This window comes from Apodemus sylvaticus, chromosome 5 (assembly GCF_947179515.1).
Source record: "Apodemus sylvaticus chromosome 5, mApoSyl1.1, whole genome shotgun sequence".
Classification (NCBI taxonomy): domain Eukaryota; kingdom Metazoa; phylum Chordata; class Mammalia; order Rodentia; family Muridae; genus Apodemus; species Apodemus sylvaticus.
The window spans coordinates 114001976-114025294 of NC_067476.1; the positions used below are offsets into that span (position 1 = coordinate 114001976).

At 48.0% G+C, this 23319-nt stretch overlaps 1 protein-coding gene across 2 annotated transcripts; it reads left to right on the plus strand.

The window, feature by feature from the left end:
• Positions 1 to 4309: 4309 nt before the first annotated feature.
• Mavs (mitochondrial antiviral signaling protein) lies at positions 4310 to 23239 on the plus strand. Of its 2 annotated transcripts, none has more exons than XM_052183669.1 (7): positions 4310 to 4383; positions 9016 to 9194; positions 10657 to 10834; positions 11814 to 11983; positions 13019 to 13172; positions 15283 to 15746; positions 16492 to 23239. In XM_052183669.1, the coding sequence occupies exons 2-7, from the start codon at positions 9078 to 9080 to the stop codon at positions 16918 to 16920; spliced, it is 1512 nt and encodes a 503-aa protein (XP_052039629.1). In that variant the 5' UTR covers positions 4310 to 4383; positions 9016 to 9077; the 3' UTR covers positions 16921 to 23239. The 2 variants fall into 2 exon arrangements, with proteins under 2 accessions (XP_052039629.1, XP_052039628.1); XM_052183668.1 differs by lacking the exon at positions 4310 to 4383 and adding an exon at positions 4390 to 4617.
• The last annotated feature ends 80 nt before the right edge of the window (positions 23240 to 23319 follow it).

Consider the following 23319-nt stretch of genomic DNA (forward strand, 5'->3'; position numbering starts at 1 on the left):
CTCTAGTAGTCTCTGTGATATAAGATATGATTGTGTTTAGTTTCCCTCCTGTACTGGCTGGTTTTGAGTGTCAACTTGACACAGGCTGGAGTTATCACAGAGAAAGGAGCTTCAGTTGGGGAAGTGCCTCCATAAGATCCAACTGTGGGGCATTTTCTCAATTAGTGATCAGGGGGGAGGGCCCCTTGTGGGTGGTACCATCTCTGGGCTATATTCTTGGGTTCTGTAAGAGAGCAAGCAGGCTGAGCAAGCCAGGGGAAGCAAGCCAGTAAGAAACATCTCTCCATGGCCTCTGCATCAGCTCCTGCTTCCTGACCTGCTTGAGTTCCAGGCCTGTCTTCCTTTAGGGATGAACTGCAACATGGAAGTGTAAACTCAATAAACCCTTTTCTCCCCAACTTGCTTCTTGGTCATGATGTTTGTGCAGGAATAGAAACCCTGACTAAGACAAATTGGTACCAGAAGTGGGGTATTCCTGTGACAACTTGACCATGTTTGGGGGAGAACTGCGGAGGGACTTTGCAACTTTGAGCTGGAAAAGCCATTAGAATATTAAGAGCTCAGTGGAAAGTTCCGTAGGAGCTTGGAAGACAATGTTAAGAACAGTGCAAAAGATGGAGGCCTGGCTTGTGAAATTACAGAGGGAAGATTAAAGACTCTTATAGTGGCCGTGTTTTGATTGTGAAGATTCTGTGGTTTTGGTTAGCTGGGGCTGAAGAATCAGCTGTGAGTAACAAGATACCAGAACCACTAAACCATTAAAGTGTTACTGGGACTATTGATGCTGGTTAGCTGGAGCTAAGAAATTAATGGTGATTAAAAAGAGACCAGCATCACTGAGATGAAATTTTCTTGGAAGTGTTTTCTGAGAGCACAGAGAGTGTGTTCCAGAGGTAGCCACAGTTGCATTTTGTGCTGTGGCTGGACTTGGTACTGTGTAAGAGTCACCCAGATGGTACTGGTTTTGAAGGCATGAAGGGGTCACAAAGAGCAACTGAGGCTCTTGGTACAGTGAGAGGCCACGGAAGGCCATTGGTGAAGGTGCAGCCTCAGTTGCAATTGATGGCCCAGGACTTGAAGGAGTCATGCATAGGAGCAGAGGCTTGTCACCGTGAAGAGAGCCTATGAGAGGCTATTGGTGAAGCCTAATTACAGTGGAAGATAGCAGCATTTTGGAGATGCCAGTACCATGCAAGGACCACCAAGAACAGCAGCAGCAGTGGAGTACAGGCAACTGGAGCCTAGAAGACAAGCTGTGTGCTACAAAGGGCAGAGCTGGAGAAGTGACACGCCCTTGGAGGAGCCCGGAAGATCGTGAGTTGGATCCCAGACATTGAACCACTGGAATTTTGAGTTTTGCTTTTTGTTGTGACTATGCCCTGATATGTTTCCCTCTTGAAGGAAGAAAGTATTTTAGTGGAGCCCACAGTTAGAGACTTTGAATTTTTAAAAGATTTTGAATTTTAAAGATATTGGACATTTTAAAGTGATTGAACTTTTAATATGCAAAGACTGTGGGACTTTTAAAGTAATTTAGATCTTGGAGATGAATAAGAAAGTACGGGTTGAGGCTTAATAGTGATGTGTTTGTGTGTCAAGTTGACAAGGGGTCAATTGTACTGTCTGGTTTTGAGTGTCAACTTGACACAGGCTGGAGTTATCACAGAGAAAGGAGTTTCAGTTGGGGAAGTGCCTCCATGAGATCCAACTGTGAGGCATTTTCTCAATTAGTGATGGGGGGGAGGGTCCCTTGTGGGTGATACCATCTCTGGGATGTATTCTTGGGTTCTATAAGAGAGCAAGCTGAGCAAGCCAGGGGAAGCAAGCCAGTAAGAAACATCCCTCCATGGCCTCTGCATCAGCTCCTGCTTCCTGACCTGCTTGAGTTCCAGTCCTGACTTCCTTTAGTGATGAACTGCAACATGGAAGTGTAAGCTCAATAAACCCTTTCCTCCCCAACTTGCTTCTTGGTCATGATGTTTGTGCAGGAATAGAAACCCTGATTAAGACACCTCCCCACAGAATAAAAGAATTGATTTGTTTTATTTTTATTTTATGAGTATAGGTAGGTACCTGCATGAATATTATATGTATACTACTGTGTGCCTGGTGCCCACAGAGGGCAAAAGAGTGTATTCAATCCCCTGGTACTGGAGTCACAAACAGTTATGACCCATTGTGTAGAGTCTGGAGATTGAACTTACATTTTCTAGAAGAATAGTCAGTACTCTTAACAACTGAGCCATTGCTTTAGCTCCCCATCATGAGTTTTGAACTCAGAAATCTACCTGCCTCTGCCTCCCAAGTGCTGGGATTAAAGACATGCGCCACCACTGCCCAGTCAGTAATTTTCTTTTTAAGATTTATTTATTACATGTGATTACACTGTAACTGTCTTCAGACACCAGAAGAGGGCATCAGATCTCTTTTCAGATGGTTGTGAACCACCATGTGGGTGCTAGGATTTGAACTCATGACCTTCGGAAGAGCAGTCTGTGCTCTTACCCACTGAGCCATCTCTCCAGCCCCCCTTGTCTAGATTTTTTAAAAAGAGCTTTTGACGGGTAATTGGGAACCATGCAGACCAGGAAACTGGACTGTTACAATGCCCTTTGGCTACTTATAACTACTTTTAGAAGCTGGTCCTCACAGGCCTGGTGCTGTTCTTGCAAGAATTAAATTAGAGGCCCTTGTTCGCAACAAGACTAAGTCACTAAAACTCACTTTAGAATTGTTTTTTTATACTTTCAAATTTGTTTTGTAGGGACAGGCAGTTGTGGAGATCAGAAGACAGCTCTGTGAAGTTCTACTATGTCTGTCCCAGAGAATGAAACTTAGGTGTGATTTGCATATGCAGAAGGTTATAAACCTTCTGCACAACTACCAAGAACAGTGTGGTTTGAATGAAAAAGGCCCCCATTGGCTCATAGGGAGTGGCATTATTAGGAGATGTGACCTTATTGGAGTTGGTATGGCCTTGATGGAGAAAATGTGTCCCCAGAGGTGAGCTCTGAGGTTTCAGAAGCTCAACCTAGGCTCCGTGGCTCACTCCTCCTTGCTGCTGAGGAGGGTGAGAGGTAGAATTCGCAGCCCCTCCTCAGCAGCATGTCTGCCTGGACTGTAAGACAGCTCCAGTGAAATGTTTTCTAAGAGTTGTCATACTCATAATGTCTCTTCATAGCAACAGGAACCCTAAGACAAACAGCAATAAAATCTAATCTCGTTCAAAGAGTTCCAGCATCTTTGTCACACAACTAATTCTGTTTGGTGGCAGCTCTAACCTTGGTAGTCTCTACTGAATCCTTAAGCTTCTCTTTAAAACTGTGTTAGGTAAGAAATTATATCATTAAGTATGTCATTGATGCATTTTTAAATTTTTTTCATGTTTTACATTTATTGGGGGTCGGGTGATAAATGCCAATGCTTTGGGGAGTTCATTCTCCTTCGTCATGCAGATTACTGGTACCAAACCCAGATTTCTGGCTTGGCAAAAAGTGCCCTTACCTGCTGAGCCATCTCACCATCCCCAGTTAATATATTTTTACATACGCTAATGATGTGTACTCGCCACCTACATCCAGTTATAAGACATTTCTACCATCCTAGGTGTGATTTCTTTTTAAGTACATTGGTTTTCACTTGTTCTTGAAACAACTGACTGGAAGCGAAAAGCTTACTTTCCTTTGTCCTCTGTAAGCCAGTGGAGGTCAGAGGTGTCGGGTTACCCTGGTATTGGAGCAATAGGGGGTTGTAACTTGGTGCAGATCCCCAGATAGGTGCAATCTTTTGTTGCATCCTGTTCCTGCCAGCACAGCTGGGGTCACCTGGCTAGGCACCCACACCCCAATGACATTTTGCATGACACCCCACGTTTATGGAGCACTGGAGACATAGGAGTGGATCACAAGAAGACCCTCTCTCCTCCAGCACTTGGCTAGAAGAGCTGCTTTGCTTGAGAAACAGGGGAAGGAATTTAAGAACACCAGTTTTCTGGGCTTCCCCTGGAAAGTGTTCTAGACCAAGCAGGAAGAAACAATCTTCTTAATGCACCTGCCGGAAATCAGAAGAGCCTCCAAGCAAGGCCTGCGGGACACTAGCCACTAGACCAGCCGCTCGGGAACCTCCGGATTCATCCAAAGGCCGGGAGACCGGCGCGGTCCAGCTCCGCCCAGGCCTTCCAGTCCAGCCAATAGCGTACTTCCGATCCCATCATGGCAAGGCCCCGCCAGGCCCATGGCCGCGTTTCCGGCCCCGCCCCTCCCTAGCTCCACGCCTGACCAATGGCCGCGTGGATGGCCCCGCCCCGTCCCGCCCCCCCCTCGTCTGGAAGGGCTCTGCACAGTCGAACGCGGTCAACCTGTTGCCTAGTCTGATTACTTCTTGGTAAGTTCGCAGCCTGGGCGTGGGTCCTCAGGTCTCTGTGCTCACTGAGGCTCTTCAGGGAGGGGACCTTGGCCAGAGCCTAGTGCGCCTGGGAGTCCTCAGGAGCGCCCGGAGCCTGGGCGCACGGGGTCGAAGAGGCTCCTGAACGGGATTAGGGGGAGAATGCAGTCCTCCACACACGGATTCGCGACCATGGCAGTTCCTTGAGCTGCATCCGGTACCTTTAGCAAGCAGGTAGGTGATGCAGAGCGTTTGCCCAGGCTAGACAGAAAGAACCTCGGAGTGCCCCCTGCCTCTCCCAGGCCCTGGCCACTCGAGGCCTGGCTGCGAGCAACGACCTGTGGCAGCCACGCCGGGGAGTAGGCCTGCCAGTCCTGGCTGTGGCCTGATCCTGGATCTGGACAATTGTAGGCAGTGACATCTGTTCAAAACAGCCTCCCTGCACTTGGAGATCTGAGTCCTGCCAGGAATCTAGTCTGAGGCCAGGAGACTTGTCCCTCGGGAGTGTGGATATTTATTTCTGTGACCCGGACAGAAACTGGGAGTCAGGTCGGAAGCTTTGCTATCTATGTCCAGGACACTCCTGCCACCTCCCTTTCTGGTATAAGAAAGAAGTTTGAGAAAAAGGATGGAAACAAAAGAAAGCAAAAAAAAAAAAAAAGTGTTCTTTGGATACTGGGAAGCTTCAAAAACTTGAAGGGCATTGAACCTTGATCTCAGGACTCAGGTGAATGTCGGCGAGGGCAGCATTGATGCCAGCTGTATCTGAGAGACTTTTATGTCTTCAAAGAGCCTAAATGCTGCATCTTCTCACCCTGTAGTCCCTTCCCCAGGCAGTGACCTTGGCGTAAAGATGGGCCTTGTGGCTTTCCTGCTGCGGGGACCTCTATGCTATTAGTCCACGGCCACAAATCTGGGGACAAATTCCACACTGCAGGTCAGCCGTGTAGCTTGGTATCTCTTCCTCTCGTGATTGTGTCAAGGATTTAAGTAAAAGAACCTCAGGCTGCTTCTGTTTACAGAACTTCTCTTCAAGAAATGAATAAATGTGAGCTTCCTCTGCCTTTAGTGGGGCCACATGCCACTCCCCGCCCCTAATCTGCATTCAGCGTTGTGGTTGGACTGCAGGAAACCCTCTAGAAGACTCCCTCATCACGTCTTTCTAGGTGACCTGGGAAAGGAGGAGGAAGGGTTCCACCAAGCTGGCCACTACAGAGGTCTCATTTTTCATCCCCTAAAGGCTCAACAGACCTCAATCTTACCTCCTTGATCTTCTGACCCGCCGTCCACAGCTCTTCATAGGAATGTAGCATTTGGTGGTTAACTGTGCCAGTGCTAGCATGGGCTGAGGTCACTAGGCAGAGCTGGCACCTAGACTCCCACGTGGCAGGGGCCTGCACCGCAGCACCCAGGGGTACTCTGTGCTCTCCCAGAGGCCTCATACTCCACGATGGGCACTTGGTTCCCTCTTCTACCACCCCTTCCATCTTCTCTCCTGAACAATACCCTTGGAAACCAACAACTTGTTGAACTTGTCAAAATGGAGCTCTGAAGGGCCGTCTTTCCGTGGCTCGTCACTGCCTTCCCTAGTGCAGTAAGTGGCACCTTCCTTGCCCCACCTCCCAAGAAGCAATGTTTGATCCCCACCCCACCTCCCACATCCACAAGGCACCAGGAATGTGGCTGCTCATCCCCACCTCTGGTGCCATCCCAGCCACACCCATCCTCATCCTCTCACATGGCTGTGACTTGTCACCCTCCTTCCATCCTGAGCTTCCCAAAGTCTTTGGAACCTCCAGAAAGTTCTGCAGTGCAAATCAGAGCCCTGCCTCTCCAGCGATTCCTAGTATCACACCAAGTAAAACTCAAAGTCCTTCCCACAGCACATACATGCTGGTGGCCTTTTGACCTCGACCTCCCTTCCTCCCTCCCCTCACCTCTAAACCACTTCACTCACCTAGTTTCTCTTCACTCCAAATTCCATCCCATTTTAAAACTTAAGCATCTGCTTTGCCTTCTGCCCAAGACTCAGTCTTTTCACAGTGGGAAATCATCCAGTGAGACGTTATCGACTGGGACTTTCCTAGATCGCCCCTGTTTAAGCAGGGAATTTCCTCCTGGAGTTCGGTCTCGATGCCTCCTTTTGCTTTCTTCATGATCAGAATTACTTCCTGGATTTGTCATCTAGGTTTGTGCTAATGGGTCTGGTCCGTGTTCCACTCCAGTGGTACATAAATTGGATGTGGCGTGCCTTGTCTTTCTTCTCCCGAGGTGGAGGACAGCTAAGAGACAAACAGAACACGTGATTGCAGATGGCGGTGCTTCATAAGGAATGCTTGCATTGAAGGCACTGTCATTGTTTAAATGGTAGGATGGCTCAGTAGGTAAAAGTGCACGCTGTGCAAGCCTGATGACCTGAGTTCAATCCCTGGAACCCAAGGTGGAGGGGGAGAACCAAATCATGAAAGTTGTCCTCTGACTTTCGTGTGTTCTGTGACGTGTGTGCACACATTCACCCATCCATCATATACATACAATAATAAATGGGTGAACATATAGAAGTGGCGAATTTTTAAAAATATAGCTTAGAGGGCCTGGAAAGAAGGCTTAGTGAGTAGGAGCACTGCCTACTTTCTGGAGAGGACCCAAGTTTGAGTTTCAGTACCCACGTGGCAGCTCACAACCATCTGTGGGTGCCCTCTGCTGGCCTCTGTAGGAACATGGTACACAGACATATGCAGGCAAAATACTCATAAAATATAAATAATAGCACATAAAATATAAATAATAAATCTTGGGACTAGAGAGATGGATCAGTCAGTGTTAACAGTACTGACTGCGGGCTGGAGAGATGGCTCAATGGTTAAGAGCACTGACTGCTCTTCCAGAGGTTCTGAGTTCAATTCCCAGCAACCACATGGTGGCTCACAACCATCTATAATATAATGAGATTCAATGCCCTCTTTTGGTGTCTCTGAAGACAGCTGCAGCATAATCGTATATAAAATAAATGAATAAATTGAAAAAAAAAGTACTGACTGCTTTCCCACAGGACCTAGGTCTGATTCTCAGCACCCACATGACAGCTCACAGCTATCTGTAACTCTAGTTCCAGGTGGCATGTGATGCCACCTCTGGCCTCCATGGGCACCAAGCTCATAAGTGGTGTGTAAACATACAGGCAGTCAGAACACTCATACACAAAATAATTAAAAAAAATATTTTTAAAAATATTAAGCTTGTATCTCTGAATGATCCTGTACAAGCTCTCTAAATCATTAAAAAAAATTTTTTTTAATTTATGTGCATGTCTGTGTGAGTATATACCAAGTGTGTGCAGGCTACAAGCGTGTCAGATCCCCTAGAGCTGGAATTACAGGCAGTTTCAAGACACCAGATGTGGTGCTGGGAACCAAACTTGGGTCCCCTGGAAAAGGCAGCGAGTAACCAAGTGCTCTTTTCCACTAAAGCCTCTGGACGAGTGGTTCTTGTGACCCCTCTGGAGTCAAACAGTTTTTTTACAGGGGTCACCTAAGAACATCAGAAAACAGATAATTATGTTCTGATTCATAACAGCAAAATTGCCATTATGAAGTAGCAACAAAATAATGTTATGAGACCCCTGTATTAAAGGGTCTCAGCAACAGGAGAGCTGAGAGCCACTGCTCTATGCCACCTCTCCTCTAGTGCTCTTTCCCGTTAACCCATTACACCAGTGCTCCAGCCTCTTTCCCGTTAACCCATTACACCAGCGCTCCAGCCTCTTTCCCGTTAACCCATTACATCAGTGCTCCAGCCTCACTCTGAGCCATTGTATGGAAAAGGCCTGCATCACAAAGTGACATAAATGTGGTAGAACTCAGTTTCCTTCTGTGAGAGCATATGTGTGTGTATATATGGCAAAGACCAAATATATCTGAGAGACCTTAGTTCTTTACTCTTCTAGTAGCTGGCCAGTCCCCTCATGGCAAGCGTTTTCTCCATCTTTATGGTAGAATTATCCTACTATTATCATATGGGCAGCCCTTGTTTGTTTGCTTTCAGTATATCCCAAAGAAGCAACATTTGTAGGTAACTCATACTGTCCTGCCTTAGTGGTAGGAGGGGATCTAGTAAGTTTCACAACCTTAGCAGCTAAGGACACATGCGATATGTCCCGTGTTAGAGGAAGCTACAAACCCTTTGTAACAATAATTAAGCCCAACAGGCAGAAGTGGATTCTAGATTGCCAGCTCTCTGCTCATCAGTTCACTTTTAAAGAGAACGTGAAAGCCTCTGGATACAGTCAATAATAATACAGGTTGATTAAAGGAGCAAAAGATTAGGATTGGCTCAGCAGTTAGTGTGTGCTGTTGTTCCGGGAGGACCAGAGTTCTGATCCCAGCACCTACATCTGGCAGCTTACAACTGCCTGTTACTCCAGCCAGAGGTTCCAGTGCCCTCTTCTGGCCTCCCCAGGCACTCCCACTCATGCACATATCCACACTCATATACATAAGTTTTAAAATTAATAAGAGAAATCTTAAGAGGAAGAAGCAAAAGTTAAAATAAAAAAGGCAAGATTCTAGAAACAGAAAGAATTCTTCTCCAACAGCACCACCAACGTGTTCTCCTGTCCATCTTTCTTTCTAGTCCATCCCTCTCAGTCCGTCCCACCCTTCCAGGGTTGGAGTCACTGTAGAAGCTGAGCAGCCATGACATTTGCTGAGGACAAGACCTATAAGTATATCCGTGACAACCACAGCAAGTTTTGCTGTGTTGATGTTCTGGAGATCCTGCCTTACCTGTCCTGCCTCACAGCCAGTGACCAGGTGAGCGAGGGAAGTCACAGCTGGTCAGTGTACTGGGCACAGGGCTGTACAGTGCAGTTTCAGCCTGGCCTAGCCTTTCTCCAAGTCAGGGCCAGCTCCTCCTTCCTCTCCTCTGAGGCTACTGTTTGCCTTGCTTTTCTGACTTTTATTTTAGCGTCTTCAAGTTGGTTTTTCTGACTTTGCTGAATTCCTTTCCTTTTTGTGTTGCACTCAAGAACACGGCAGGAGATCAACAGGTTTCCAGGCTCTGGCTCCCTATTTTCCAGAACCTTCTCTTTGTTTGTCCTGGGTCCTGCTTGGTTTTGATTCATTCTCTCCTAAGACCTTATCTTTGCATGGAGTCTGCAATGTCAGATCTGAGGACTCGGAGCCGTCAGTGTCTTGCCACACACAGGATGTGCTGCAGGCCTGATACTCAGCAGCCAGTGGAGTGGCAAAACTGGGTTTATATTTCGGTTCTTCTTGGATGGGATGGGTTCCCATGATCCCAGAGCTACCTCTGTGTGGGTGCTCTTGGGGCCTTCTGTTCTAGGTGTCTCAGGACTACTATGCTTTCTTGTGTGGTCTCTGGTGCAGATACTGTTACAGCACAGGGCTGGGCTGGGCAATTAGGAGAGCATGCCAGCCTCACCCTATGTTGGACATTCTCTGGGGCACCTAGTCATCTAGCTGCTGATGGGTATTTCCTGTGGGTTGTCACTTGCTTTTCTCCTCTTCTTCCTCTTAATCTTCTTCTAGGTCTTCCTCTTTTCTTCCTCCTCCCCTCCAGTTCCTTCCTCCCTCCCTCCCTCTCATCCTTCCTTCCTTCCTCCCTCTCTCCATCCCTCTCTCCCTCCTTCCCTCCTCCCTTCTCCCTCCTTCCCTCCCTCCGCTTTCAGACAAGGTCTCATTATGTAGCCCAGTCTAATCTCAAACTTGTAACCCTCATACCTCAGCCTCTCTGGTATTAGGATTACAAACTGATCATTTTCAAGTGGGATTCCAGCAAGTAAGCAGCACTATAGCTGCTGCCATCTTTCTAGACCATCCCCAGAATGCGCACCTGCCCTGCCTCCTGTCCTTGGCTCTCCTTCCTTTTCTTCTCCGCCCCTTTCAGAGCATTGAGCCTGGGCCTCTTCTCCTTGCTTTAGGGGCTGTCAGAGTCAAGCTTTGCTCCCTCCCCAGTGCTGCTTTGCTTCTGCTCAGCCTCTGTCTCCTCATCTGTAAACTAGGGATGGCCGTAGCATTTAATGGGACAATGCCTCGCAAACCTTGACGTGGCCATAGCCTGTTCCTGGCAGCTCCTTTTATTGTTGTTCAGTGCTCCTCATACCATACTTGGGCTACCCTCGTGGCCTTGTCCTGCTTCTCACTCCGTTCCAGACAGCTGCCTGCTTCCTGTGGCTTTTTTGGTGTCTCCTTTGTAGTAGCTTTCTTCTGAGTAGAGAAAAGGCCTGACTAGGTTGGCTGTGCTGTCTTCCAGGACCGACTGCGGGCTTCCTACAGGCAACTAGGGAACCAGGACACACTCTGGGAACTCTTCAATAAGCTCCAGCGCCGGCTTGGCTGGGTGGAGGTCTTTATCCGGGCACTGAGGATCTGTGAGCTGCCTGGGCTGGCTGAGCAAGTGACTCGCGTTTATCAGAGCTACCTGCCTCCTGGTGAGCATTCTGCCCTAGCCTTCTTCCTGGCCATTGCCTGTTCCACTGGCCTGTGATTCCCCCTCCTCCTTTACCTGTGGACCTCCTGCCTTTCTGTCTCCATCACTCTCCATTGTAGGATATACCTGGGTTTAGAGCCAGCTGAGCCACTCACTAGCTATGTGTCCCTTTGGCCATATTCCTTAATTTTTGAGTCTGTCACAGTGGGGCAAATGGCCACATCCTTGATGTGTGGCTGCACTTAGCTGGGATCCCACATCTTCCCCATGCCCAGCACAAGGCACCTGCCATCGTGTCTGTGGCTCTGGTGTTTGTCTCCCTACCTGTCCTCATTCCTTCCCTCTCCACCTGCAGAGTGTGGAGCACAGAGTCTACACCCAGTCCCTTTCCCTACTCTCCATCTCTCTTCCCTGCCCCAAGGTCGCTCTGAGAACATCCTGGTTTCTAATGATAACTGTCTGGTTGCCCCTTAATTCTTCTCAATGTCACTGCCAAGTCATGTGACCAGAGAGGGCTTTAGTATTTGGGCCTGAAGAGAAGATCTGGGGAGACAATCCAAGCCAATCTTGAACACACCATGTTTGCTTTTGTTTCTCTTTTCCTCCCTTCTTTCCATGTTGGTCTCTTTGTTTGTGCTCTCTCAAATAAGAAATGGCTGTGGTAGGGTCAGAGATGGGCTGCGGCAGGGGTCATGACAGCTGTGAGGAGAAAGCCTTGGGACAGCGGACAGTGAGCATAACAGGGTGGTGAGAGCCCCGTGCCCCCCCCCTCCCCAGTCCTTGTTGCCACCTTTCCTGTCTTCCCTGGTTCTTTCCCCACTGTTCCCTCCCCAGTGATGCTTATCATGTCTAACGAATCCATCTCACATCAGGTCATGGAGTTACTGAAGGGAGACTAGATGCCCCCAAGCATCCAGGCCTCTTCTATTACTAAGGTCCCTCTGATTCTTTCTGGACATCATTATATCTTTGTACTTTAGGGACCTCACTCCGCTCCCTAGACCCACTGCAGTCACCAGCCATTCCTGCCACAGTTTCTGGACCTTCTGCATTTGCACCAGGCCACAACAGCCTTGACAGTGGCTTCCTAGAGACACCAAGTTACCCCAGACCTGTCCAGGACACCCAGCCACCAGAGTCCCCAGTAGAGGTAGGTCCTCACAGTCTGTTTTAAGCTGCCTGCTCTTGTGTGCCTGTCTGCCCACTTCTGCCCACCCAGCCTTCCAGAAGCCCCTTCCTACCTCCTAAAAATCATGCCTTATTTCTGCTAAGAATGCTGGGGTTCCCTAACTAGCTACTTAACTGCTAGCCAGACCCGTGGCCCCCTTAGCACTCTGTCATCAGAAGTTTTGAGGTCTTTGTGATGGTCATGTGACGTGTTGAGCTGGGTAAAAAAGACTAGAGGGTAACCAGATTTGAATGTGAGGGAGGTGATACGAGGGCTCAGGAAGTCATGGGTGGGTGATGACAGAGCTCTTAATTTTCAACTGTAGAGTCAGGTAGTGGGAAGATAACTAGTTCTACTGAGATGGAATGAGTTAGCCATAGCTATAGAAGAAACTCTAGACTCAGACTGTGGGTCTGAAGCCATAGGGTCTGTGCAGACTGCTGAAGAAAGGGCAGTCATTACAGAGTCAGACACAGACACATGGGTAGGGAACTTGGACAGTGCCTGCTTTGTTGGTTTCTTTGTTTTGTTTATTTTTAAAGCACTTGAAGTCATCCTGGGAGGCTGGGGATGTAGCTTTCAGTTGGTGCAGTGCTTATCTGGCATACACACATCCCTGAGTTCAGTATCGAGCACCATATAAACTGGGCATGTTGTCACATACCTATAAGCCTGATGATCAAGAGGTAGAGGCAGGTGAATCCAAAGTTCATAGTCATCCTTAGTAAGTTCAAGGCTAGGGTGAAATGCGTAAGATCCTATTTAAAAACAAAGCAAAACAGCAGCAACAAAACCAAATAGGTGCTTGGACAGAAGACTTCTATTAGGCAAGTATACTATCAATGAGCTACACCCTCATATGTGAAGGTTGCCTGTAGCCAGAGCAAGGCAAAGGTTTCCGAGCATCCTGGTTCTAGAAGAGGAGCTGAGGCCTGTGAGAGACATCCCACACATGTCTGCCGCCCTTTGTCAGCTCCTGGGAGAAGCAACTGCTTTATCTCATTTCCTCTATTTCAGAATTCAGAGCAACTTCCACAGGCCAACTTCAGGGCCGTTCCGAGGATGTCTGGTGGCTCTTTGATACCCTCTCCTAACCTGCAAGCTCTCAGCCCTCAGCCCTCCAGAGAGCATCACGAGCAAGGACCAGCACTGGGTGGCACCCACGCAGCAAGTACGCACAGAATGTGCAATTACAGGGTCTCTTGGGCCTGTCCAATGACAGTTACCACACGGCCTTCCTCAGACAGGAGGCAGGGTAGAAATAAAAGGAATTCACGTCAAAGAGCGTGTGCACGGTGTGTGTAGTAGTGGCAGCAGCAGCTTCAAATGCAGTTATTTCTTAGCACATGGTTCAGCTGGGTAGGTCTTCTGAGCTTGCTGAATTTCTCTCTGGTACTCACTGACATGTACATATGTTCTACTACTATCCATTGACCGGTACCTCTTCATTCTCTCTTCCTCTAGCACAAAAACCCAACTCACAGCAGCTGGGCAAGGCTCTGGGTAAGAGAGGCAGAGCTCTGAGCATAAGTGCAAAACTGGCCTATTATTCTGCTCTGTCTGTGGTGAAAACAGTTATAAGGCCAGCCCAGATTCTGAGATTTTTACCAGATTGTGGTAAAATCACATTGGAGAGTATGTATTTTTGTACATTGCTGCATATGAGAAAGAGCTAGGGCTATTTCTACACTCAGGTAAAAGGTAGTGATTGTCCAGGACCTGAAGACAGGAAGGATAGCATAGGAGTAGCTGATGAGGGAGCTCTTAAACACTGCTCTTCTAGTTCCCAGCCGTGGCGGTTTGAATGAGAATGGCTCCCATAGGCTTCTACATCTGTATACTTGGTTCACAGTTGGTAGAACTGTTTAGAAAGAACTAGGGGGTGTAGTCTTGTCAAAGAGGTGGGCTTGGAGGTTCAAAAGCCCATGACATCCCCAGTTAGCTCCCTCACTCTCTCACTTGCCCTCCCTCTCTCCTCTTCTGCCTCATGCTTGTGGATCAGATGTAAGTTCTCAGCTACTACTCCAGTGCCATGCCTGCTTGTCTGCTACCATGCTCCTACCATGATGGTCATGGGCTCTTACCCTCTGGAACTGTGATCCCCAAATTATGTGATTTCTTATATAAGTTTTCTTGGTCATGGTATTGTCACAGCAATAGAAAGTAGCCAAGACTCCAGAAAATCACTAAGTATTTCAACCCCAGATGAGTCAGTCGGTTCAGAACCTGGTGTCCCCCTTAGGACTATAGAGCCAGGCGGTGGTGGCACACGCCTGTAATCCCAGCATTCTGGGAGGCAGAGACAGGAGGATTTCTGAGTTCGAGGCCAGCCTGATCTACAGAGTGAGCTCCAGGTCAGCCAGGGCTACACAGAGAAACCCTGTCTCGAAAAAAACAAATCCAAAAAACAAAAAACAAAAAAACAGAAAACAAAACCAAAAACAACAACAACAACAACAAAAGGACTATAGTCTATCCACCTGACTTCCAGGCTGGAGTGGCTCACCTCTACTTTCCAAACTGTTCTGTTTGTTACTGGTGCTAGGTCAGCCCTTAGTGCCCTAGGATTGCCATGTGAACAGTTGAAGTTTAGATGGAATCGTCCTAATGCTCCCAACTTCTTTCACAAATAGCACTTTACTGTAGCATGTTTCGAGCACAGGTTCCAGGAGATTTTCTGTCATGTTTAGGGGGAGACATTAGACATCACTTCTAACCTTTGTCAGCCATGGCAAGTGTATCCTCAGAGTTCTGTGAAGAGTCTGATGTCATCAGCTTTATGCACTGTTATATCTCCTGCTTCCTGATTCCCCAGATCAAGCTCCCTTTCTGGGACTACTAGGGGCATGTATGTGCCTGTGGGTCAGTTGACTGGTGTTAGCGGTTCTATTGAGCCATCCTGCTGTTGCTTCTCCTGATTCAAGATTGCTCCTGTAAAAGGTAGTGGGGGACAGTAAGTGGTAAGAGGAATGTCTCCGGACATTCATGCTCATGCCCCAGGACAAGCTAGAGGAGGCAAGTGTCCAGGGTGGAAGGAAAAAGAATAATTATAACAAGTTTTAAGCTTCCAGGTCTGGATGAAGGTGGAGCCCATTTTACTTTAGTGATAGGACAGACTGGGGTTACAAGATAACAGCTGAGGAGCAAGGGTCTTCTCCATGGGAGATTGGGATGCAGGATGTGGAAGGGACCATGTGACCAAGGACACTGAGACCTTTTTCTAGCCCTTAAGTTAAAAATACCCTTTGGGTTTGTTTCTGCGTTTGTCTCCCCACCTGTAGATGCTGACTCCGTTCCCATAGCAACCTATGGACCTGTGTCTCCGACTGTTTCCTTCCAGCCCCTTCCACGTACTGCCCTGAGGACAAACCTCTTGTCTGGGGCCACAGTATCAGTTCTCTCTGCTGATACCTCCTTGTCCTCCTCTTCCACTGGATCAGCTTTTGCAAAGGCGGCAGGTGACCAGGCCAAGGCTGCCACCCGTCTCAGCGCTACACACACTGATTCTGCGACTGCCAGCTCAGTGCCTTCTGTCAGATTGCCAGGAAATACCATGTCTTCCAAGCTGCCCATCAGTTCAAAGTCCAGTGCTGCAATGACATCTACTGTGCTCACTGATGGAGCTCCATCAAAATTACCCATCAACTCAGTGTATGCTGGCACAGTGCCATCCAAAGTGCCGGCTAGTGTGGCCAAAGCACCTGACAACACAATACCACCTGAGAGGAACAGCAAGCAAGCTAAGGTGAGTCCTTGTTCCTAATGGTGACTCAGGTGACTTTGCCAAGACAGCTGATCCTCTGCCCTCAGACTCTTTTACTTTCTATGCTGTCCCTCATCTGTTTCTTCACAGTGTTGGGACAGAAGGGAAGCAGTCCTCCCCAGCCCTTGTCCCTTGTTTTCTAAGAGGAATGATAGTCAGGAACACTTCTAAGTATGGACCTTTAGCAGGGTGGGGCATGGGACTGCCCCACTGACATATATTAACTCATTTGGAGCTCAGAGCCCCCAGTGAAGTTCAGCAGTGCCATTTCATAGTCAGGAGTGAACATGGTGGCTCCTGTGTCCTAGTGCTCTGTTCATGTGACAGTGGTCTCAAGCATCCTGATTGGAGCCGCTCTTCCAACCTAGTGACCCTTCTAGCCACGTTCCCCAAGACTGTCTGCCTAAGGGAACCAAGTTCATAAACCTTGGGATCTTGTGCCTGCGCTGTGGCTCTCAGGCCCGGGTGGTACAAGATGAGTCACAGCACAGCAAGGGCTCCCTTGCAGTGGAGCTCACAGCAGTTCGGTGGGAAGAAGAGGGCTGCCCTGGACAGAGTACAACAGCATCCTGGTCACCTCCTATTCAGCTGTGTCTCACCACTAATGTGCTGAGTCCCCAAGAGAGGGTAGTCTGTTGGGGACAGCTGTTGTGGGATACTAGCTCAAGCCCTCACCACACCCTGGTTTAGCTCCCTGTTACCTGGACCCTTCTTCTTATGTTTCCAGGAGACCCTGGAGGCTCCAGCAACCATAGTCACCACTGGAGGCAAACTGGCCGGACCAGATAGCAGTTCCAGAAGCCTGCGCTCTGGGCTAGAGATGAGTAAGCCAGGTGTGCTGATGTCCCAGGGGGACAACGAGCCATTCTCAGCCTGCTCTGTGGAACTTGCCATCAGCCCTAGCAGCTCCTTGAGCTCAGAACCCAACCATGGTCCAGAGGAGAATGAGTATTCATCCTTTAGAATCCAGGTGGATGAAGGCCCCAGTGCTGATCTGTTAGGAAGCCCTGAGGCACAAGGCACCCAGCAGCCAGAAGAGCAGGAAGAGCTTTGTGCCGGCTCAGTGGCCTGGGCTAAGTGGCTTGGGGCCACCAGTGCACTCGTGGCTGCATTCCTGGCAGTGATGCTGTACCGTAGTAGGCGCCTGACCCAATGAAGCCTCAGCTGTATGCCGCTCACTTGCTCAGTTCTGCCCAGCATGTTCTCTAGGCTTGGGCTGGTAGAGGCTGAGTCAGAGAAACTTAAATATGGCGAGGTCCACTGAGCTGTCCAGGTGGGTAGCTGCACCAAGACGCCGTCACTGTTGGGTGGGGAAGAGGCATTGTTTCTATCCTGGTTCATGTCGTCTTCTGGTCTTCAGCTTTTGGGGGCACTGTATTACCTCCATTGCTTCAGACCCGCCCACATGGCAGTGTAAGCGTTCGTGCTGTGTGCTCCTAAGGAGGTATCCCCACAGCCTCATCACTATTGGCGTAAGCCTGAAGATGAGGAGGTGTCACACTGTTGATAATGGCCCTTATCTCGCCCAGGTCTCCTGAAACACACACATAGGTATATTGATGACTGTGCCCATAGTATCTTATGCCTTCCACCAGCAGCCTGGCCTAAGGCCTTGGCAGTAGAGCCTGGGGGCAGCAGAGTGGCGGTCTCTGGGGAGCTCTGAGTACTCTGCCCTTTGGTCCCTCTCCACAGCCAGCCACCCTAAGGTGGGTCTGAGGTTGTCTGTGGACTCCAAGGAAGCCAGAAGCAGCTGCCAGGCCTGAGGAAGCCCCTGGGAGCCCTTCTCCAGCCTCCTTATCCCCTCTTCACGTCTCCCCCTCCTGGTCTCCATTCTCTTTGGCTTCCTATACTGGACGATGAGATACCTGGTGGACAGAGCTCAAGCTGGCTTGTGTCACATCCACCCTTTCTCTGGCCTTTAGCAGCTGTTTAGCTTCTCTAGTCTTGCTCAGTGGACAGAGGGTAGCTTTTCCTTTTACTGGGCTCCTCCGAGACTGAAGGATACAGATGTTTGCCTAGTGCCTGTCCCAGAGGGTGTGAGTACAAGCTCTCGGCCCTCCTGCCCAGGCTGGCTGAGCTGAGGTGAGTGAGAGGCAGAGTGCATGGCAGGCTTTGAGAGAGCAGACTTTACCTCCCTCATGTCTGTCTCCTCCCTAGGCATATGTAGACCTCACCTCTGTGTGTGCCTCACTTTTCTTACCTGTAAGATGACGTGAGTTTGTGTGTGTGTATGTGTGTATATATGTATGTGTGTGTGTGTGTATACATATATATACATATATATGCTAATATATTCCCACCTGTGAAATGGGTAATACACATACATTTATGCTAATAAATTCTAGTTTTATCAGGGTAATTAAAAGAATTTATCTGTGAAAATCTTGTGAGTTCCAAATTTCTTAAAGGATGGATACATGTTATCACCACCCTACCCTAGACCGTTTCTCTGTCCTAGAATTCACTCTGTAGACCAGGCTGGCCACAAACTCAGAGATCTACCTGTCTCTTTCAATTAGTAGGATCAAAGGCGTGGGGCACCACTTTTAAATGAAAAGGCACTGGGGCTTTTGGATGTACAAACCTCAGTGAGAAATAGGTGCTAACACATTCTCCCCTCCTCCATGGGCAGAAAGACTAGTTACTCCTACAGCAGAAATACAGTTAGGTTTAGGCTGGGTGTGATAGCTCATGCCTTTAATCCCAGCACGCAGGAGGCAGAGTCAGGCAGATTTCTGAGTGAGTTCAAGACCAGCTTGGTCTACACAGCAAGTTCCAGGCCAGCCAGTCTCCAGAAAATGAAATGCAATGATGTATAGTGAGGCTGTCCTCATGGGTTCTCTTAAGGTACCCTTCACTGGACAAGGGGTAATTATGAAGCCAACTCCATCTCTGGGCTCTCTTGTGAACACAAACCTTAGAGAAATCAGGGATGGGGGTTGCAATTACAGTCTTCCCTTCATGTCCTGATGACCCATACTTTCTGAACTTAAAGGCACACTTCAACCCGTGCCATGAATCTAGGTGTAACCTGTCCCCAAATTGTCTACACAACTTTTATCACCTTTGTTTCTAAAGAACCCTGGTGTTTGTGCCCTCTTCCAGTGCCATGCTATGCTGTTCATGCTAGTGAACAGTTGTACATGGGTACTAGCTTTAGTGTGTTACCATTCTAGTGTAGCTTTGAAAGACTAATTTCAATAATATAATATGTAGCCCTACAGAGGTCACCCAGATGGCGAGATTTCAAGCACTGATCACTTAGCATTTTTTAGGTCAAGAATGTGTAGGAAAAGCTGGGCGTAGTGGTACACGCCTGTATTCCCAGCACTTGGGGGGCAGAGGCAGGTGGATTTCTGAGTTCGAGGCCAGCCTGGTCTACAGAGTGAGTTCCAGGACAGCTAGGGCTATACAGAGAAACCCTGTCTAAAAAAAAGAAAAAAAGAAAAAGAATGTGTAGGAAATATCAAAGGCCTTCCCTGTACTTTGTAAATTGTGATGACCAGGCCAGCATTCAATGACACCTTTATCTCAGCTGGCCTATTAGATGCCACCTTCAGGAAGACTTTGGCAGTGTCAGGTCCCAGGAGTCCAATGTTTATGTGTTGCTTTCAACTGCAGTGAGATTCATAGCTGTGTAGAAGGGAGAGCTGGAACAGGTCTGGACAAGGGGAACCAGAACCCAGGAGATGGGAGGAGCATCTGTACCCACAGAAGGCATGTGGGTACGCATACTTACGGACCTAAGAAAACAGAACTTCCTTCAGGATGATCACTGTTGTTGGGAGAAAGCAGTGCTTCCCAGACATCCATGCACGGACCCACAGGCGAGAGAGCCCTGCCCACCTTCTTTCTCTGGTGAAGAATTCCCAGAAGCCCAAGAACTCTGACTGCTCTATCCCAGGCAAGTCCCAGTGGGCCCTGCTGTGATTGAATGCAGTACAGTGCCACTCTTTCACTTCCTTTCCCTTGCTAGATGCCCCCATTTATGGGGCTCTTTGTCAGAGATGAGAGACCCCCATCATGGGTGTGCTCCATCAGGGACAGTGTCTTAGCATGCCACCTCAGGCCTGGCAACCTCTTCTAGCAGGCAGAAATTCCCATGCAGGCAAGATTCAAATAACCTGACTCATTATATCCTAGGAATAGGATCACTCAGATTCTACAGTCCATATTGTCCATAGATGCACTATTATACAGGCGAGTGGTGACACTCATCCTGCCCTTGCCGAAGGAAAGTTTGTTGGCCAGGACAACATGTAAAGTGAATTTTTTTACACTAAAATATGCCTGCCCAATATGTCAAGATCTATCATCTGCTCTAATAGTAAAGTAACACTCTATAATTAGTACAGTCTCAGGGATGACACAATCATGTGATTATAACCATTGTGTATGTGCCCAAAGTCAGAACCCTCAGGCTGGGTGTGATGGGGTGGGGGATATGAACCTTTAATCCACTCCTTAAGAACTCCATTGATAGGGTTGGAGAGATGGCTCAGTGCTTAAGAGCACTGTCTGCTGCTCTTCCAGAGGTCCTGAGTTTAATTCCCATCAACCACATGGTGGCTCACAACCATCTGTACTGAGATCTGATGCCCTCTTCAGGTGTGTCTGAAGACAGAGACTGTGTACTCACATATAGTAAATAAATCTTAAAAAACAAACAAACAACTCCATTGATTTTTATTAAATCAACATTTATTATTCATTAAAGGCCATGTTCAAGGGGAAGGCTTAGGAAGGCCATGTTCAAGGGTGCACTCAGTGAGCTGAGAATCATATATGTGATATATGGCAATAAGGTTTCATATTACTGGGGTTTTTGTTTTTGTTTGATATTTTAAGACAGGGTCTCTCTACATAACCCTGGCTGTTCTGAGACTCACTATGTAGACCAAGGTGACTTCAAACTCACAGAGATCTGCCTGTTTCTGCCTCTGGAATGCTGGGATTAAAGGCATGGTAACTAAGCTAGGCATGGTGGTGCACCATGCTCTTAATCCTGGTGTGCAGGGCGCGGAAGCATGAGCCCTGCTGCAGGTCTAGGAGCAAGGGCCCACCTCAAAGGAAGACATTTACACAACTGTGATGCTTAATCTTCATTGTCAGTTTGATTGGATTCAGAATCACATGGGAAACATGCTTCTGGGTGTGACTGGGAGGATGTTTCCAGAAGGGCTTGCTGCCATGATTTACCTTCCTGCCACTATGGGCTGTCCTCTCACTCAGCCTGTGAGCCACGATAAACCCACCTTATTAAGTTGCTGTTGTGTGAGACATTTTATCGTGTTGATGAGAAAAGTAATATAATAGCTAAATATGGCGGAGCTTACAAGAGCTTAAGATCAAATGTTGATTAAAAACATAAAACTGGCACTCATAGATTTGGGGAGAAAATAAGCCCATATTATGATTTGAAGGCATATTTCCTCCCTTCAAATTCAAAGATTGAAACCCATTACCAAGGTCATGGTAGTAGGATGTAGACCTTTGGGATGAGACGCGACCATGGTGACTCCACACTTCTGAATGGAACCCACTCACTCATAAAGAGGCCGAAGGCCAGTGAGATGGCTCAGTAGGTAAAGGCCACTTGCTACCAAACCCAGTGACCTGAGTCTGATGCCCAGGACTCATATGCTAGCAGGAAGGAGCCAATTGTTGGTCTTCACAAGTGCACTGTGATACATACACACAGTGGTACGCATGCACAAGCACACATGCACAAGCACACATGCACAAATACACTGTAATAAAAAATTATTCATGTTATGTTTTATTGTGGCCCTTTGGATAGACCCTCCTCTGAGGCACCTTTCTACCCCACTTGTTGACCTTTTGTCAGCTTGAAACAGTTAAACAGAGATGGGGTCAGGGAGGGGCAAGCCCCAGGGAGCAGTTTGGGTGACCTCTGAAGCGGGCTAATGGGCCATCCCTTTCACTTCTCTTTTTGTATTGAGACTCAGAACTAAAACAGCCAGGATGGAACCTTCTGTGCATCCACTAACCTGCCTCACCAGAAATCAAAGATCAGTTTAACATCCTTTAGAACAACTTGGTACTTTGGCTGCTGCCATATTCCACAACTAGATGTGACTGCTGGTAAGGATGTAGTCTGTACTCTCCTCCAACAATGCTGCTTCTGCACCAATAAATAAATCCTAACAGATTTGAGATGGGTCCAAACACACAGGTGTGCAGAGCCAGCCTAACCCACGACTTTCTCAGAGGCCCTGATGACAGAATTGGCAGGGATAGTCTGATGCTGGAGCCTGTGTCTTGGAGGACTTGCGGTTGTGGGAACCTGACTCCTCCCCTTGAGCTGTTATCTGTTCTAAGGCAGCTGTGTCTGAAGTATCCTATATTCTCTTTAGCAATATTGTCTGACTTAGCTCTCTGCTGACCACATTCCCACTCCTACCACATATAGTATATAAGATGCTATAATTTAATTTGTTTTATTGAAACAGGATCTCTCTATCCCTGGCTGTCCTGAACTGACTATGTAGACTAGGATAGCCTTGAACCCAGAGATCTGCCTGTCTTTACCTCCTAAGTGCCAGGATCAAAAGGTGTGCATCCCACACTCGGTTGGTATAGAGTGAGTTCACTCTGTAAACCAGGCTGGCCTTGAACTCAGAAATTCACCTGCCTCTGCCTCCCAAGTGCTGGGATTAAAGGCATGCGCCACCACCACCTGACTGGTATACTTCTTAATATACTAGGTGTGGTACATGTCTTGCACTGAGGACACAAAGGCAGAGAAGTTCAAAGCTAGCCTGGTCTACAGAGGGAGTTCCAGGACAGCCAAAGCTACATAGAGAAGAAACCCTGATTTTAGTTCTCTCATCCTTCTCAAAAAGAAAAGGTCTGTGCAAGACCTGCCAGCCTTGGCTTTTATCCTATCTTTCTCATCGTCTGGCACCTCCCCATCAGGACCCTGTCACTGAAGAATGACTGGCTGGTCCCAATCACACAGGGACCAGACAAAAGTTAACTACAAACCTCTTCCTATGTGAAGGGACTCTGGCCAGCTCAGGGGTGGAGCATAGCTCTGTCAGACCTTTCTGGTCTCTCCAATGCCCTCTGCCCTGCTAGATTATTTTCCTAAAGATAGCCACCAAGGTCTATTCCTTTTTTTGGCCGCTTCTTTCTTCCTCCCGAGGCTATTAAGGTCCATCTATCAAAGTAGTGAAATCCAGCAACCCAAAGCCCCTTTGGCTCACCTAATTAACTGTAACCTTTCTAGCCTTGAGCAGGCTAAGCAGACCTTGAACATTTGTCACGACAGGTCTTATCGACCTGGATAGAGATGTCTATCTTGGCTGTAGTTGTAAATTCCCATAGGAACTTAGCTGTTTTGGCTGCCACACTGACCCTATTCTGTAACATACTCCTGCTGAAGCAGGGGATGGGTTTTGTGGTTCTTTTCAATACAATGCTTGTTATTAAACTTCGAGCCTTGATCAAAACCTTGTCTTGGCTTTGTTCTTTTCTTACCCCCTACAATTTTCATTTTCAGGTGAACCTTGATGTCCTCTAGCCACTGGAC